Source organism: Sciurus vulgaris (genome assembly GCF_902686455.1).
Source record: "Sciurus vulgaris genome assembly, chromosome: 9".
Taxonomy (NCBI): Eukaryota; Metazoa; Chordata; class Mammalia; order Rodentia; family Sciuridae; genus Sciurus; species Sciurus vulgaris.
In genome coordinates, this window is record NC_136469.1 from 28,827,725 (window position 1) to 28,846,580 (window position 18,856).

The window sequence follows — 18,856 nt, forward strand, 5'->3', positions numbered from 1 at the left end:
ATATATTACCTCCCATAATAGAAAATAATTTGGGAAAAGAATCTGTTCTCATTTCATCTTTCATAGTTACTAGAAAGTACTCAAATAGAAGGCAGGAAGGACGAAATGGGAGAAGAGTAAGGAATGAAAGGAAGAGGAAAGGGAAAGTGAGAAGAGGAAGAAAAGAAGTCGCCAACTGGAGAGAGACCTGGACATGAGATTCCTTAGACTCAATGAGGAAAGCCAGTGAGGCAGCGAACCGACAGCAGAAGGTGAGGAGAGAAGCACAGACACAGACACAGATTCACTGAGGCGGGAACAGACGGGGATAAGTGGGGAAGCAGAAAGCCAGGGTACAGACTGAATGGAGATACTAGACAGAAGAAAAGAGGAAAAGAAGGATGAAGAAAAGGGAGATACTCACTAAAAAACAAAAAGACGCTGAAAGGCAGAGGGAGAGAGTTGACCAGGCAGCAACTAGGGGAACAGACCACACCAAGTACCCAGAGTCCATACGAGTCAAGGAACATCATGGAGAAGAGTGATTGATTATTTGGAGATTGGGAGGTAGGAAGAGAAAGTGAAGGAAAGAGGACAATAAAAGCATCTGAGAAAGAATGACTAAGGAGACTAAAAGAGAAAAGTATGTGCTATGAATTCACATATTTAACACGGCCTTAAAGTATGAAAACTCATTTTGAAGTGATACAGATACTTAACTACAAAAAAATATAAAATATTTGGGTAAATACAAAGGAGTGCGTAAGTAAACAAAGTTGAAGATTTAACAAAGCTATCTGATAAAGACTAAAACCATACAGCCAGACAGGGGATTTCTGACAAGTGAAGTAGTTAAAGACAGGTTTCACTGTTCCCAGTGAAAGACCGGGCAGAAATTATTTTGTAAAAAAAAAAAAAACAAAAACTTATGTGCTTCTTAAAAAAGAACAAATTATTTATAGAGGGGAGCAACATCATATGTTAATTTAGCTTAATAAATCCATAAGAAAAGAATACCTAGATAAGAGACTATTAGAAATATCCAGACCAAAAGTAATCTAGGAATGTATAAGGAAGTAAAAATCGCCAGACATGGTGGCACATGCCTATAAAATCTCAGGTACTCAGGAGATTAAGGCAGGAGGATCAGAGTTTGAGACCTCACAGGGCAACTTGGTGAGACCCTATCAGACCCTATCATAGCTCTATTGAAACCTCTGCCTTAGGGCACCTAAGACACAGGAGTGAAAACAAATTAAGCAAAGGTGCAGGTAATAATGAAAACAATCACAGAAACAAAGGGTTTGATGGAGAAAAAGTAAATAACAAAAAAACTCCATATAATATAATGTCATATCTACAAAAATTTAAAGGGAAAAACTAGATCTTATTTTAAAATATACTTTCAAACTTTTTTTAAAAGATGGGAATTATAAAACTAAAATTCAAAATAGTGATTACCTTTGGGGTGAGGAGGGGTGGGGTTAGATTGGGAAGACCACACGGTATGTTCCTAAGTGGGGTAGCATAGTTAAAATTCTTCTACTGCAATACTTCATAGCATACAAACTACCAAATCATTTTGGATGAGAATAATTTTTCATTTTAAAAATTGTATTAAAATAAAAATATCTCTAGTAATAAGAGAAATGCAAATCAAAACTACCCTAAGATTTCATCTCACCCCAGGTCATTTCTGTAGCACTCAACTTTAATCTTGAAATGCAAAATAGTCATATATAACATACAAATGAATGGGAGTGGCGATATTCCAGTAAAATTTTTACTTATAGGAACAGGTCAAACAGGATTTGGTCCTTAGGTTATGATTAGCTGAACTCGGACTAATCTGATCAGCCTCAAAAATGCAGTGACTAAAAATAGTGACTTTATATATCACATGTTTCTCTTATTTACCATTGGATTTAACTCAAAACAAAAAATTATAGGGTGGTTCTTCCAACCTAAGATAATCTCATAAACCTTTCTCTCTTCTTCATTTTTTTATTTTTTATTTTTTGGTATCTGGATTGAACTCAGGGACACTCGACCACTGACCCACATCCCCAACCCTATTTTGTATTTTATTTAGAGACAGGGTCTCACTGAGTTGCTTAGCAACTCACTTTTGCTGAGGCTGGCTTTGAACACATGATTCTCCTGCCTCAGCCTCCCGAGCCGCTAGGATTACAGGCATGCACCACCGTGCCCGGCTCATAAATCTTTCTAACAGTTGCTTGCCTTCTCACTGAGAAAAGAGGAGGCAGAATGAATAATTCTTAGGTACTTTCAAATAACTACAAATTATTCAAAGACTAAAACATATACTTAGGAAACAGCAATATATTCTTATAGACTGACAAAATATTTCAGAATATTCCTGAAAGTCAATAAAGCATTTTAACATAAGCCAAAATTTTTCATTTTGTTCATTTTTCCTTTCAATTATAATCTAAGTAATTGCATTCCTTCTGAATAAGAAAAAAGTTCTAACATAAGATACAAATAGCCTATACTATAAGTAAAACTAATAAATTTTACCAATTATTTGAAATGGGAAATTTTCTCTGTAGGTACAAACATAAAACTCTAATAATAAATAGATAAGACACGAATTAGAAGATGTCATACATCTAACAAAATATTAAGACCAATTGTATATAAAAAACTCCCAAAAAGCAAGAAAATACAGATTGAGAATGTGATGATACAATGGGCAAATCTCAAAATGCTAGTCAAGCCAAGCAATGAGGTGACGTGAAGCACTGAGAACTTAAACACTACTTGTGAAAATACAAACAGATAATGCTACTTTGTAAAAACTTTTACATTATCTCATAAAGTTCAACAATTAACACCTTATGAATTAGCAATTCCACTGCTAAAAATATATACAAAGAAAGTCTTGAATATATATGTTATGCTCATCAATTAGTACACAGATAAGGTCACATCACATAAGACAAATGTGAGAAAATGAACACTACTACAGGGATCAATGTCAGTGAATCTTAAACAATAGTAAATAAGAACAACAGTTTGCAGAAAATGCATTTAGTGTGATAACACATATCTTAAGTTTAAATATGAAAAATAAAATTACTTATTGTGGAGAGTTTAAAGAGTCAGGATTGTAGTTCACAGGTAGAGCATTTGCCCATTATGCACAAAGTCCTGGATTCAATCCCCAATACCACAATAAAAAGTTATATATACATACAGTGAAAGTATAGAAAAGACACAAAAATGACAATACCAAATTACAATGTGGAGAGAGGGGGTGGAACAAAGAATGGCAGACAAAGCATCTGGAGAAAAGAACTCAATTTCATAAATGTTGGAAGATACACTGTTCACTACATGTTTTCATATGTCTAGAATATTCATAATTAATGATTTTTAAAGGTACACATAAGGTTGGGGGTGTACCTCATTCAGCAGAAGGCTTGGCAAGGTCCTAAGATTCAATCTCCAGCACCACAAAAACAAAGGAAAAAAAAAAAAAAAGAAGAAAAGAAAAGAAAGCCTATACATAAATAATTTTACCCTGGCTTAAGTTGAAGGGAAAAGGAAAAAAAAAAGACTAGGAGATTCTTGGAAACATGAGCAAAGTGCAAACCTCGGCCAGAGTTTTTCCTTTTTCTCAACCACCTTACATTACTAGAACAACTTCCCATCTTTGAATATAGTGCGCCACCTTGTGTTCAAAAGCTCTGAACAACTGCAAAATTCGCAAACCATGTGAAAAGAGTTTACTAATTTCAAATGCTGCTACATGAGGTTTGATTTCACTAAATTAAATATACATAAAATTGACATTTGAAAAGTTCTTTTGATTCTTAAGTTGGAAATATTTTCTTTGGTTGCTTCCTTTTTTTAGCTCTCACTTCACTTCACTTTCAGAGAATAACTTGTCTTTTTTCCATGTTATTACATGAATTTCTTAATTGAGTAAAATTCAAAATTATACATATTTAAAGTACTAACATACACTTTCATAACAAAACTTACCTTTGAATGTGTGATTGATAAGGTGTCTACCCACACACGCCAGCCTCCCCACTCATATTTGACTGCATGGTAAAGAAGGATTCTGAATATGGCATATACCATTTCTGTTATCTTTTGCTCATCTGAATTCTTGGGATTAAAATAGCAGAGAGAAAGCATCCACTCTTGCCACACAGAACATTGTAGCAAGCTCCTGAAAATTGTAAAAGTATACTGAATTACTGAATAAAATAAAATCACCTGAAAATTTTGAAAGACTACCAGTTTAAAAAAAAAAAAAACCCAAATACAAAACAGTTACACAATGTGATACTAATAATTATTAACTGTGGTACATTATTTGCATATCTTTAATAAGAAAAAAATATGGAAATTCATTTCACAGTATTTCCTAAGCAATTTTTCTTAGACAAAAATAGGCTCATACAAAAGTAGATTTGAATGCTTCAAATCAATGCTTTCTGATCCAGCTTACCTCCTGTTTTCTCTACTGTTATTAAAAAGTTTAATCATGTCAGAAAGAAAGGCTCGGCGAACCTCCATGCTCTCTGGGCACTGGGGAGAATTTCGAAGTAGGGTCGCAATTACTTTTAGAATCTCTGTAAGATAGTTCATAAATAAGTAAAAACCAAAACACAACAAAAAATTCATGAAGGAAGGTCATCAATATAAATTTTTAGTTTGCTTTTCATAAATATCTACTGAAAAAAACCTCTTGTTATTAAAAAAAATAAATAAAAGTCTACACAAGGGAATAATAATACATTCAATAGAAAGCACTGACAAACAAGAGAAGGACTTTAATTCCATGATTTGAATATGCAAAGCAGAGTTGAATTTTTCCCTCCAATGCTGGGGCTCAAGCCCAGCCAGGGCCTCGTACATGCTGAGCAAACACTGTACTATTGAGTTACTCCCTTAGCCCCAGAGTTGGATTTTAAAAGGTTAAAATAAAACTAGTTCAAATTATACATGAATAAATCAAAGTAAAACTGCTGGCAACCCTCTTTAGTCTCTGCCTAACAGTAAAGCTGATTTTTAAAAACGAAAAGCAAAAAAAGCATTATAATCGAAATCTTTGAAAAAATGATACATTCAGATTCTGCAAAAAACTTATGGTATATACATAGTCATTCCTTTGCAAAAGTGAATTTAAAAGCTGTGAAAATTTTCTTCTATAATTTTAAAAGTAAAATTAGACAAAAATTCCAAAGGAAATTAAAATCTATTCAACACTCCCATCCCCCCAACAAATGCAAAGAAGAGTGCTACTGTAATGATCTTAGTGTAAAGCTAACTAAATTTCCAGAATTTAACTTAAAGAAAAATATACTTTAAAAATACACATTTAATCCAGAACTTTACAGTTTTAAAAAAAGATAACTATAACTCTGAATTTAAAATTACACACGATATCAAATTTTTATCCAATTGAAAATTTAGGAATTCTAAACCAATCTTTTGCCAATGCTTCAGGTGAAACTCAAACAGTAAATTCAAAATATCCTCCTTTGTCATACAATTAATAATATTTGGGGAGCAACTTCTGAATTCTTTCTAATGACAGATTCAAAAGTTTTCTACCTGAACAATAATAATCATAATAAGATGATGATAACTGCACTAATTTTGAAGATATACTATCACAAGGGACCATTTTACAAAAATACAGTTAACCGAATCCTTACACAATAAGAAGTTAATACTATTATCTTTTCATTTTAGAGTTAAAAATTAAGCACTAGATTTAAAATCAAAAAACTAGTAAGATATGTAACCAGGAGTTAATCCAAGTGCCTTCATTTTGAACCACCATACTACACTACCTGTCTTTCCCAAGTCAGTGCATTAGTATTAAGCAGATGAACTGCTATGATTTGAACGTATTCCTTCCAAGTGTTGCTGATGTGATAATACCAGTGGCGGGATCTTAGGAGTTGATGAGGCCCTTAGGGCTCTTTCAGTGGGATTAAGGCCCTCATATGGCTTCACACAGACTCTGGCTGGCTTGCTCTACTACCTTCCTTGCTCTCACCAGATCATCTACAATAATCTTCATCTCAAACTTCCCAGCCTCCAAAACTGTGATCAAATAAATTTCTGGTCCTTTAAATTATCCATATTCTGTTGTAGCAACACAAAATGGGCTAAGGTAATATTATTCTAAAATTGGTACATTCAATATTTTCATTTTTTTTACTCTCAAAAATAATGACATCATATTTCTCTGAAAGCGAAGGGAAATGAAACTTAAGAACTGTCTTTTCAAACTTTGCATGAAGTAGCATGCTCCACAAACACCTCACCAAACAAAAAGTGGGTAAATTTCAAAACTCTACAAGCTAGTTATTTTAATACCATGATCTTCTTAAAAACAAGATGAAAATGTACACTGTGTTCAATTAAGAATTCTAAACATCAGAAGACTATCAAGACTACATTCATACCCAATAAAGAATACTAAACATACTAGACATTCTCCCATTCCAAATTTTGTATTCTTAATGTTGACAGTAATTTAAGATGAAAACTACCTCCACGGTTCATGTAAGTTAGCCTGACATCACTAAATACTAACATTGAAACTTTGCTGAAAATCTGATCATACAATTAAATCAAAATCTTACAAATGTAATTCTTCAAAACCTTTATAAAAGCTTCATAACTTAAGGTAAATTTGATGTTAAACATAAAACTAGTATTATAACATCCCCTTAATGAAATATTCATCTAAGAATCTATTTCAACAATATTAACTTGGGGTTTTTCATAGTGTCTTTCCCTTGAAGTAGCAAAAGTAGTGTTTTTAAAATGTACAAAATACATACGAGGGTTTTGTATCTTTACTGAAGAATCAGGATCTGGATGCTGTTTATGTATCACCTGAGTACAAATCTGCTCTATAAGAATCTACAAAAGAAAGACAGTAGAATGAATATGACATAACTTTTCTATGTTATATGAATACACAACTGGTATAAATCCACATCATGTACAACCACAAGAATGAGAGCTTAATTAGAATAAGTTATGCTCCTTGTACGTATAATATGTCAAAATATACTCTACTGTCATGTATATCTAAAAAGAACAAATCGAAAAATCAAAAAAAATCTACAAAAGAAATACGATAAACTGCATTAGCATAATCACAATATTAGCATAACTACTAAGGAACTCTAAGTACAGTGATGGTCAAAATTTAGTATATAGTCTTTCAATGATAAATATTTTATGCACATAAAATAAATTTCAAAATGAGACATCAAATAGTCAATACAGTGGAAGAAACACATAAACAGGAATAACTACTTTGTTTAGTAATTCACAAATGAATAGACTTATAAAAGTGCAGCCACATTTCCTTTATATTAATAATTTCAAACCTGTGCATTATGAACCTAAATGGCCTTATTTTATTTAGACACTGACAACTCAATTATACAGGCACTTTTATAATAATAAATTTGTAACAGTACATTCTAACTAAATTCCTACCTCAAAAAGGACATTATATGTGGTCATTGTTATTAGATTTGTCTGAAGCATGAGTCTCTCAGCTAGCAATGAAAACAGTCCATGCCCAAGCATGACTTCTGCTTTCCTCCTACAATTATACAAAAAGAAATCATCAAATGCAAGTTTTATTGTACACTATTTAGTATGCATGTTGTACACAGGAAACATAAAAATATTTTTTAAATTAGAAACTTCATGTCAGTTACTCTCCCATGTTCTTCAACCTAGAACTTTCAAAACTATAAAACTTTTAACTAGAAAAATGCTAACTACAATATAGGGATAGCTAAAGTTAAAAACAATAAGATTGGCTAACCCACAGCACTGCAAAACCTTTCATCAAAATCTTCAGAGCAATTATTTATGTAGCAAGTTGTTACTATCTGCCAGTACTGAGACAGCTCTCCAGGGAATGATCATCTCAAGTACAATTAAGTACTTTAGGAGAAAAGCAATGGGGAGGAAAAGTCAGAAGAAAGGTAAGATTATTTAGGAAGAAAAATATTATAAAAACACATGGATCAAAATCAACATTTCATGCATAAACGTGGAAACTGAGAGATCACAAACTTTAATTTTATTCCTGGGATAAGCAAACCTATTCTGCAAATATTTAGACAGTAAATATGCTAGGCTTTTTGATTTCTGTCATATCTCAGCTCTACCCTTATATCATTAAGAGTCATAGATAATATACAAATAAATTACTGTAGTTGTGTTCCAACAAAACTTCACAGATGGCCAGCTGGATTCCTAAAAATTGAACTTTACAGTACTTCTTCAACCTATAAAATTTAAATTTTTATAATATACTACTCCTGGTAAAAGAAACAATGGACAGAATATGACTGTCTGCACTCCACTAAGGAACTAAACATGGCAGTTTCAGGTTTTAGTAAGCCTGAACATTCAGAACACACTCAGTGACACACATTCAGGTTATTTTTCAGATTTATAGCTCAGAAACTGTAAAAGATGGTGCAGGTCACTGAATAAAGTCTTCATAGTTTCTAAAATTGAATGTAATTCTCATAATTCTTATACTAATTCTTATAATTAACCCAAAATATAGTAATAACTTAAATGCTTCTCATATTTAAAAAAAAAACTACATACTCCTATACATCTTTATTTTTAAATATGTACTATAGGACTAAAAGTACATGTATTTTATGAATAAAAATTTTCAAGAACCCAGCAACAAAAAAAAAAAAAAAAAAAGAAACTAAAGAGACCATAGAACAGAAGTATTCCAAAAGTTTATGAAATAAATAATAAACAATAGTCCATTTTAGATTTCAGGCATACTCACTTTGGGGCCAGATGTTTTAAAAAATAGCCCATTGCCTTGAGAGCTTGTACTCGTATTCCTTCACTTTTCGATGCCAGAAGTTTGTAAATAACACTAAATTAATAAAAATTAAAAACAAACTATTCTGAGTATAATTTTCAAAAGTAAAGATTCAAAGTACATATATTTATTCATATTATTATACATGAATTTCAAGTAATATATACAAGAATTTAATATTATTTTCTGATATTTAAAAACTTGCTTAATTTCAGGCTAGTTACAGTTTGTTTTCCTCAAAACCAAGGAATGAAAATAAACTGGAATTCAGTTATTTTTCATGCATATACAGAGGCAAATTTTAATGCATTAAGCTGGTTTGCAGATACTTTTTTTCTCTCAAACAGGCTTATCAACGTCCTCTCGAAATTCCCAGTTTAAAGTCAGTACAAATAAAATATTGTTGAATGGTAGTACACATTTAAATTTGTAAGAGAACAGGCCAGTAAATAATAATTAGAAAAGATGTATAAATATGATCTCAATTTAAAATTTTTTTAAATTATATAAATAAAAAACATTTAAAACCAAATGATCACTAAAAATAAATTTCACATTAAATTCTCACAAATTACATAGTAATCTAATTTTTCAAAAACTCTGAGGTCCTTCTAATACAGGTATAAATGAAGTACATTAAAAGTGAAATGTACATGTATGATTACACGAATAGTATTCATGCACAACCACAGAAACAAAAAGATGTACCCCATTTGTTTACAATGGATCAAAATGCAGTCTATAAAAAATAAAAAATTAAAAAATTAAAAAATTAAAATTAAAAAAAGGTGAAATTGAGTTCCTTTCCTCATAAACATTAAGAACAAAGGCAAAAATAGGAAATTTCAGTGATTACTTTAAAAAATTATCAGTATCTTCCTAAAATTTCAATGTTTAATAATTAAGTCTTAGAAAAACAAAATTCTGAACAGATGAAAGATCATCAACCTCTAGTGATGAACAAAAAAATGTGAAAAATATGCAAGTAACAGCTTGATTCTGTTTAAATTGCATATCAAATTATCGAGAGACATCAGAAATTAGTCATTTTTTAATACAAATCTCACTACAGAAACTGTTAACAGTCAATCATTAGGACAACACTGACAGGTCTGTAAGTTTCTCTTCTTTAATGATTTAAACTAAGCAAAATAAAAATTAAACAACTTGTAAAAGAAATATTAATATACATTAAATACCAGTGTAAAAAACAGTACATTAAGATGCTTTTAACATATCAAAAAACTATGCCTGCTATAAAGTAATACATACTTTTGGTCAAAAATCACAATTTAATCAAAAGATAAACTTGACATATTATTGTTAAGAACTTTTAAATAATGTTTGTTAGGATTAAGAACACGAGGAGATCAAAATAACCCGAACTGCATCTAGACACTATCTATAATAATTTTTAATGTAGAAAATTTCTGTCAAAGCAGAATCCAATTAGTTTTATTCAACTTGCTAAATTTAAGCAGTAGATTTTGTTAAACAGGCTTATTTTGCTTTTTAACCAAAGGTTGTTTACTAATTAACACACACACACACAAAAAGGCACTTCACACAGAAAGAGGGAAGAACCCTGTAGTGCATCACTTACAATTTTATCTATTCATAAAATAATTATAAATACACATATACTTCTCTATTTCAAAACAGAGAGAAGTATAAGGAAGATAACAAAAGTAACTCATGATAAACAATATTAAAATCTGAGGATATTTTCATCCTATGTTCAAAGAGGCATATATAGATATTGCATATATTTTTAATTGGAAAACATTACAGTGCATATATGACATTCGAAAATAAAATTCAAGTAACAGAAACACATGAAAGGAAAATTTAAATAGTAACATTATTTTATTCTCTTCATAGATATTAAAAACTCCATTAAAATAGACTTAGAAAATTCAAAATTCACAATTTAAGCAGGAAATGTGATAAGAATGACACTGAATTTAGAAATAGTCACTTCTATGAAAGGCTAAATGCTCCAAAATGTGAATTAAGTTAATATCAGAGATAATAGTTAAGTAATTTGATGGTAGAGAAAATAGTGTATTTAAAAACTAAATATGGACATTTATTTGATGAAAATTAAATTGTCAATCATAATTTAGAAATGCTACTGCCTAGTTCAACTCAGTTTGGCACTTTTAGATTATCTTTTACCAGTAAAGACTAGCCTTCCTTCAATTTCCCAATCTTCTCCATTTAAAAGTATATTTATACCTCCATTTAACTGTGACTTAATACATAAAATTCACTCAATTCACCTGTGTGCTTTTTGTGTTGTTCTTTTAACAATATGGCACTGGTGAAATTATGTATTAACAGTCAACTTAGATTTTCTTTCTCTCTCTCTTTACAAATTCATCAAAAAGAAAATCCATGATTTTAAAATGTAATAATGAATTTGTAGGACCCAAGGAATAGTTCCACATAATTTCAATCAGATTTAAAGGAACTATTCATCCTTTAAAAGTTATTTTTAATCTATATAATTAATTAATTTTTTAACTCTCTTTACCTAATGTTTGAAAGTAAACAGACTACACTGAAATGAAATTAATTCTATACCCTTCTAAGTATCAGACCAAATTAGAAAATTTTTTATTTGTTCATAAAATAAATAAAAGATTGAGAAAAGCAGCAAAACTTGAAACATTATAAAAATAAAATAGAGGGAATATCTTCCATCAGGGCTAATATAGAGGTCAGCATTTTCCCTTCACAAAAAAAAAAAAAAAAAAAGACCAAAGAACAAGCAAACAAAAAACTAAACAAGATTTACACACGCAACCATTTCAGGGCACTGGGATCTGACTAAGGTAGGACAACAAACTGAGAAATGTTTATTCTGGGGAAACTGCAAGAAAATCAGGTTAAAAAGTCAAGAATCAGTGGCTTTTTTTTTTTTTTTTCTTGTAGTTGTAGATGGACAGCATGCCTTTATTTTGTTTTGTTCATTTATAAGTGGTGCTAAGGATCGAACCCAGTGCCTCACTCGTGCTAGGCAAGTGCTCTGCCACTGAGCTACAGCCCCAGCCCTCAGTGGCATATTTTTGGGGTTATGGCTGTCTATACCACCTGGGCTAGCCAGTGAGAACTACATATCTTTACCAACTTTAGACTGGCAACAAAAAGCAGTAGTACAGTTTTCTGAGACGGCAAGCCTGACTTAAGGAATGAAAACCACAGTTATCCAGCTGGAAGTGGCAGAGCTGGTTATGAGTCAATGGGGAAAAATAGCAGCAGCTTTGCAAGACCAATGCTGCAGTCACAATTCAGGGTGAGCAGCAGACCAGTCAGAAATTTAACAGGGAGATGCTAAACGTGAAAAAGCCACAGAAGGACTGAGATAAGGGCTCCCACAGCCCCTGCGGATCATCTCTACAGGGGGGAACCTAAATATCTAACTGGAGAAGAGAAGGCAAAGGAGACTAGAGAAGCAGCTACAACTTGGAATGCAATCCCTGAACATGCACAGGTTGTAGGAGAGGATGTGGACCTTATGGGCTTCGAATTCCTTCAGGAATTCGATCACAACCTCTAAATAAATCAGTAACTACCCTGTAAGATATGCTGAAGCACAATAAACCCTTAGCATGTTGTGTAAAATAAAAAAGAAAAAGTGAAAATATGGAGCAGAGAGAAATCAAGCTGCAGACCATGGGGAAGACAGAAGGCAAATTCTTAAAAAAAAAAAAAAGAGTCCAGAGTTGCTCTAATACTTAGCCAGAATGCCCAGTTTTCAAACAAAAGTATTTCACATGCAAAGAAATAAAAGAAGTATAACCCATAACCAGGAAAAGAACAATAATCAAAATGACTCTTATGGTTCAAATATGAGATTTAGCAAAAACTTCAAAGGATATGTAACAAATATGTTCAACAAATTTTAAAATACCATGCCCAAACATTAAAAAAAAAAAAATGACAAAGACTTATAAACTGGAGTACTTTTATAAAGAGAAACTATTAATAAAAACCATATGGAAATCCTAGAAATGAAAAGCACCATAAGAAACAAGGAATTCACTTCTGAGTCGTTCACCGGCAGATTCAGAAGTTAAAAAAAAGATTCTGTGAACCCGAAGAAAAACCAACACAAATGATCTAATCTGAAGAACAAAGAGTAAAAAGGTAGAGGAAAACCTAACCAATCTTGAGAGACCTATAAGACAACGTAGTGATCTAATTTCAGTGTAATGGGAGTGCAAAAATAAAACAAAACAGGGAAGAGGCAGAAAAACATACCTGCAGAAATTATGGACAAAAACTCCCACAATTTGATAAAGAAAGGCATCACCTTAAAGAAAAAAAAATAACTCCACAAAGGAATAATAACAAATTGAATCATAATTAAACAAATCATAGTTGAGGGGCTGGGGAGATAGCTCAGTTCAGTAAAGTGCTTGCTTGTCAAGCACAAGGCCCTGGGTTCAATCCCCAGCACCGCAAAAAAAAAAAAACATAGTTGAGCTGCTGAAAGACAAAGGGAAAAAAACTCTGAAAGAGAAAAAACTGACTCAAGACACACAGGAAGAGCTATAACTCAATTCATGGCTGTCATCTCTTCAGAAAACAACAAAGCCCAAAAGTCAGTGGAATGAGAGTCAAGTGCTAATAGGAAGAAAACTATAAATTAAGACTTTATATCCAACATAAACCCTCCCAAAATGAAGGCAAATAAAAGTATACCCAGATGAACAAAGAGTATGAAAATTCATTGCTACAGACATGCCGTAAGAGAAATAATACATAAAGCCCACCAGGATGAAAGGAGAGAATATAATATGTGAAACCACTAATAAAAAATAATTTTAAAAAAATCAACAGGGGATTTTGGTTCAACCACATAGAGTACGACAAATAAAGCCTTTCTATCTTGAATATTACAACTAAAACTACAGGGGAGAACACAAAAAAAGACCTCCAAAGCACTACAAAGACTACAGAAAGCAGGTGCACTGTACAGGGGAGTTGGAGAACCACACATTCGGAGGTAAGAGTCTAAGTTTTTTTCTTTTCTCTTCTGAATCTGACCCAAAAGCAGGTTTTGAACTCAGTTGGATATTAGAAACTCAGGTGGCCAAAGTTCTGAGAAACACTGCTTCTGGTTAGAAGAACTTAGAAAATACACCCCAGAAGGGGGCAAGAGATAGAAGAGAGCAGTGAAGAAGGAACCTCTAAATCCATAAAAGAATCTGCAAAAGCCTCAAACTCACCAAGAAGTATGCATATACAGAACACACCCAAAACAGAAAAGCAGTCTTTCTAAATTCAGATAAGATCTGAAATACCATCCAATTCTCTGCCTACTTCCTATGTGGAAAAGGACAACAAAGACCCAAAGCACGGCAAGACAGATTTTGAAAATGAAGGGACACGGAAACTACCACACACAAATGATAGTTCAAACTTGCAGTTTGGCCCTTTCAAGGCTGACTACTGGCTTAAAAAAAAAAAAAAAGCAACAAGAACAAAAGATATTAGTTAAAGAATTAGAAGAGGGCCCAAAAATCATTTGCCAGATTTAGAAGTTTATCAAAAAAAAAAAAAAAAAGATAGCTCTTACAATTCCCAAGACATGGTAACATTAAACATTACTCAACATATAAAGAACAAAGAAAAACAACATGTAAAGAACAAAGAAAATGTTGCCTTTTTCAATCACCACATACCAATGAGATGGGCAAACTGTTGGAATGATCACACAAAGATTTTAAAGAAACCATTCTAATTATAGTACAGAAAGTAAACACAATATAAACAAATTGAAAACCAGAGTTTTCATTAAAAAAAAAAAACTAAAATAAAAAAAAATCCTTTTAAAAATGCAGACAACAGAGAGGTTCAGGAAAGCAAATTAGAGGAAGGCTGCATTCCTACTTGCTCCATGGCTCAGGATTCAAGAAGCAGGAATACTGCTTCTCAGCACAGTGGGTGAAACAAGGGATTTCAATAAAACTCAATATTGGAAAGTCAGAGTATCTTAGAGACTTAAGAAATTTTGAGTCCATTGAAAAAAGAAGAAAGTACACTGCAGACAAGCCAGGTAAAACAGTGGCAGCAGTAGTAGCACTGGTTCTCCACAGAGTGGAAGGAAAAAACAGAGAGACAATGGACAGATTTGGTAAAGAAAATCCTGAGATCAGAAAAGACACAGGCTACAGAATGGGAGAAAATCTTCACCACATGCACCTCTGATAGAGCACTAATCTCCAGGATATATAAAGAACTCAAAAAACTTAACACCAAAAAACCTAATAACCCAATCAGTAAATGGGCTAAGGAACTGAACAGACACTTTTTACAAAAGAAGAAATAAAATCAATCAACAACTATATTAAAAAAAAAAAAAAAGTTCAACATCTGTAGCAATTAGAGAAATGCAAATCAAAACTACTCTAAGATTTAATGTCACTCCAGTCAGAAGGGCAATTACAAAGAACACAAGCAACAATAAGTGTTGGCAAGGATGTGGGGGAAAAGGTGCACTGATGAGACTGCAATTTGATGCAACCAATGTAGAAAGCAGTAAGGAGATTCCTTAGAAAACGGGGCATGGAACCACCATTTGACCCAGCTATCCCACTCCTCGGTTTATATCCAAAGGACTTTAAATCAGCATACTACAGTGACACAGCCACATCAATGTTTGTAGCAGCTCAATTCACAACAACTGAATGATGGAATCAACCTAGATGTCCTTCAACAGATGAATGGATAAAGAAAATGTGGTATAATATACACAATAGAATATTACTCAGCCTTACAGAAGAATGAAATTATGGCATTTGCAGGTAGATGGATGGAGCTGGAGACTATCATGTTAAGCAAAATAAGCCAACCCCCCTACCACCCACCAAAAAAAAAGCCTGTTTCCTCTGATATAGTGGATGCTGATCCTTAATGGGGGGGGGGGGGGGGGGGGGAGATGGAGGAACTCTGGATTGGGTAGAGGGGAATGAGGGGAACAGATGTGGTATAGGGGTAGGAAAGATTGTGGAATGAGATGGACATTATTACCCTATATACATGTATGACTGCATGACCAGTGTGACTCTGTACCCTGTACAGCCAGAGGAATGAGAAGTTGTGTTCCACTTATGTACAATGTGTCAAAATGCATTCTACTGTCATATATAACTAGTTAGAACAAATTTTAAAAAAGAAAAAAATAAAAAAAATTCAGATAGCATCTTCACTTCCATTATTCTTATACCAAATGTTTTTATCTGGTTACTCATAGAGCAATACAGTATCAGGAAGGGTAAACAAGCCCTCCCTAGATATATCAATATATTACTCAAGAAAAATTGTAAAGAAAGATTATTAGGCATAGACATTGACTAGTCATCCTGATCAAATATTTTGATCACCTCAATGAAGAATGTCTCTTCTATCTTCACACCAAGATCTTCTATTTTTTTATTTGTGTATAATTTGTTTCATTTTTTAATTTTTTTAAATTATTTTTTTCCTGATTTCTTCTGTGTGTGTTTGTGCATGTATGTGTGTGTGTGTGTGTGTGTGTGTGTGTGTGTGTGTGTGTGTACACACAAGTATGTGAATTTTGGATGTCCTGATTGTTTCAAGGACACATATACATACACTTATTCCTTTTACTGCCCTCAAATTTAGCATTTTTCTTAATTAATTTTTCTTTGTATCATCTTGTGATAGTTCAGGTTCGTTGGATTGTAAATCTTAGTTTGATTCTACATTATCTTCATGTGTTTATTTCTCTTGATTCTAATTCAATTTTATCCTCTCCTGCTAATAGCCAAATTCTTTTCATTATCCCTCTCTGCCAATACCATGTGTCCTGTATTTTTCCCCTTCCCTCTGTATAAATATTATCTGCTACATCTCTTCTTCATTCTCTGTCCTCTTTCTGGAATTGTATAGGCTTTTCTAACTTCCTATTACTTTTCCTTTTCCCCTAATTAACTGTATTTTTACCATTGCTTAGAACTAAGTGGTTTATATAACTCCTACCCAAACCACTAATGCTAATACAATCATTACTGCTGCGGATAAAATAGTTGTCACGTGTTATTTGCTTTACAGCAAGAGCTAATTCATGGTTATTATTTTCACTGCTGATAATTACTGAATCCACCATTCCTCTTTATTAGTGACAATTAAAGTTGAAGACATCACAGTGTAGGATCTGGGTATTTTCTTTAACATTGTTTACTGTTTGTTGTTTATGATAGTGGTTACTATTGTTTATTTTGCCTCCATTCTGTGAGGTGCTACGAATCAACAGGAACACTAAAAGTTCATGAGTTAGAGAGTCTGCTGCTGAACTAAACATTCCCTAACATCATTCTAACTCAAAGAAGGGGAAAACAAAAACCTCAAACCATCAACAAGGACCCATGGAGAAACAACCAGACAGGGAACTCAGGTTCCACACCCCTTGGCATTTATGCACAAATCAAAACCAGAGAGAAGCCTCGGGACATGCACAAAAGGACATGCACAAAATAAGAGGAAGAGGAATCCACTTCAGTTGATGTTCAAGACCAAGAACTCTGAAAATATGAGAAAACAAGCAAACAAATCACCCCCCAAAATTCACACTCACACCAAAACCACATAAGGACATGTCAAGGAACAAAAACTACAAACAAATATTCCCAATGAACTAAGATGCAAAAATACTTAACAAAATATTAGCAACTCATGTTCAACAACATATTAAAAAGATTGCACATCATGATCAAGTTGGTTTTTTTAGGAAATGCAATGATGACTTAACATATGCAGATTGATAAATGTAATTCATCACATAAATAGAATTAATGACAAAATCACTTAGTCATCTCAATAGATGCAGAGAAGACCTTTGACAAAATTCAGCACCAATTCATTTAAAAAAAATTGAAGAAACTAAGGATAAAAGGAACCTACCTCAAAATCACGAAGAATAAGTATAAAAAAAGTCAAAGTTGAACACATAGTAAATGGGGAAAAACTGAAACCATATCCTTTAAAATCTGGAACAAGGCAAGGATATCCACTCTCCCCACTCCTATTTAATACAGTGCTAGAAATTCTAGCCAGAGCTACTAGGGAAGAGAATGAAATAAAAGGGATAAATAAAGGAAAGTAAGAAGTCAAATTATCACTGTTTGCAGATGATATGGTCCTATACTTAAAAGATCCAAAAACCTCCACCAAAAGACCGTTAGACCTATTAAATAAATTTGGCAAGGTCACAGGTTTTTAAATCAACAGCTTTCCTATATGCCAACAATGAATCTGCTGATAAAGAAATTAGGAAAATAATTCCATTCACAATAGCCTCAAAAAAAAAAAAAAAAAAAAAAAAAAAAGCCCCTAGGAATAAATCTAACCAAGCAGGTGAAAAACCACTGCAATCAAAACTATAGAACACTGAAGAAAGAAACTGAAGACCTCAGAAGATGGAAAGGTATTCCATGTTAATGGACAGGCAGAATTAATAATCTTAAAATGGTCATACTACCAAAAGCAACATACAGATTCAGTGCAGTCCCCATCAAAATACCAATGACATTTTTCATTGGTATTAGAACTAGAAAACACAGTCCTAAAATTCATTCAGAAGAATTAAAGATCCAGAATAGCCAAAGTAATTCTAAGTCAAAAAAAGCAATGTTGTGGCATCACGATAACTGACTTCAAGTTATACTATAGTTCTATCATAACAAAACCTGAATAGTACTGTTATAAAAAAGATACAAAGACCAATATACAGAATAGAAGACACAGAGACAAACCCAAACATCTAGAGTACTGTTTTGGGCACAAAAATGCCAAAACTGGAAAAAAGCCAGTCTTTATACCAAAATGGTGCAAAAACTGGTTACCTACATGTAGAGGAATGAGATTACATATTTATCTCTCACCATGCCCAAAAATCAACTCAAAGACATAAATAAAAAATGGATCAAAGACCCAGTCAGGAATTAGACAAGAAACTATGCAACT

General features: G+C 32.7%; 1 protein-coding gene across 4 annotated transcripts in view; it reads right to left on the minus strand.

Moving 5' to 3' along the window:
* The window catches only part of LRBA (LPS responsive beige-like anchor protein), a 723,813-nt gene that overhangs the window by 542,969 nt on the left and 161,988 nt on the right, over positions 1 to 18,856 (minus strand). For all 4 annotated transcript variants that reach the window (XM_079154183.1, XM_079154182.1, XM_079154184.1 and 1 more), the window contains exons 18-22: positions 8,822 to 8,914; positions 7,489 to 7,597; positions 6,819 to 6,900; positions 4,466 to 4,589; positions 3,991 to 4,183 (exon numbers count right to left, since the gene is read on the minus strand). In XM_079154183.1, coding sequence (XP_079010309.1) covers positions 3,991 to 4,183; positions 4,466 to 4,589; positions 6,819 to 6,900; positions 7,489 to 7,597; positions 8,822 to 8,914 — 601 coding nt within the window. The remainder of the gene's footprint in view (positions 1 to 3,990; positions 4,184 to 4,465; positions 4,590 to 6,818; positions 6,901 to 7,488; positions 7,598 to 8,821; positions 8,915 to 18,856) is intronic.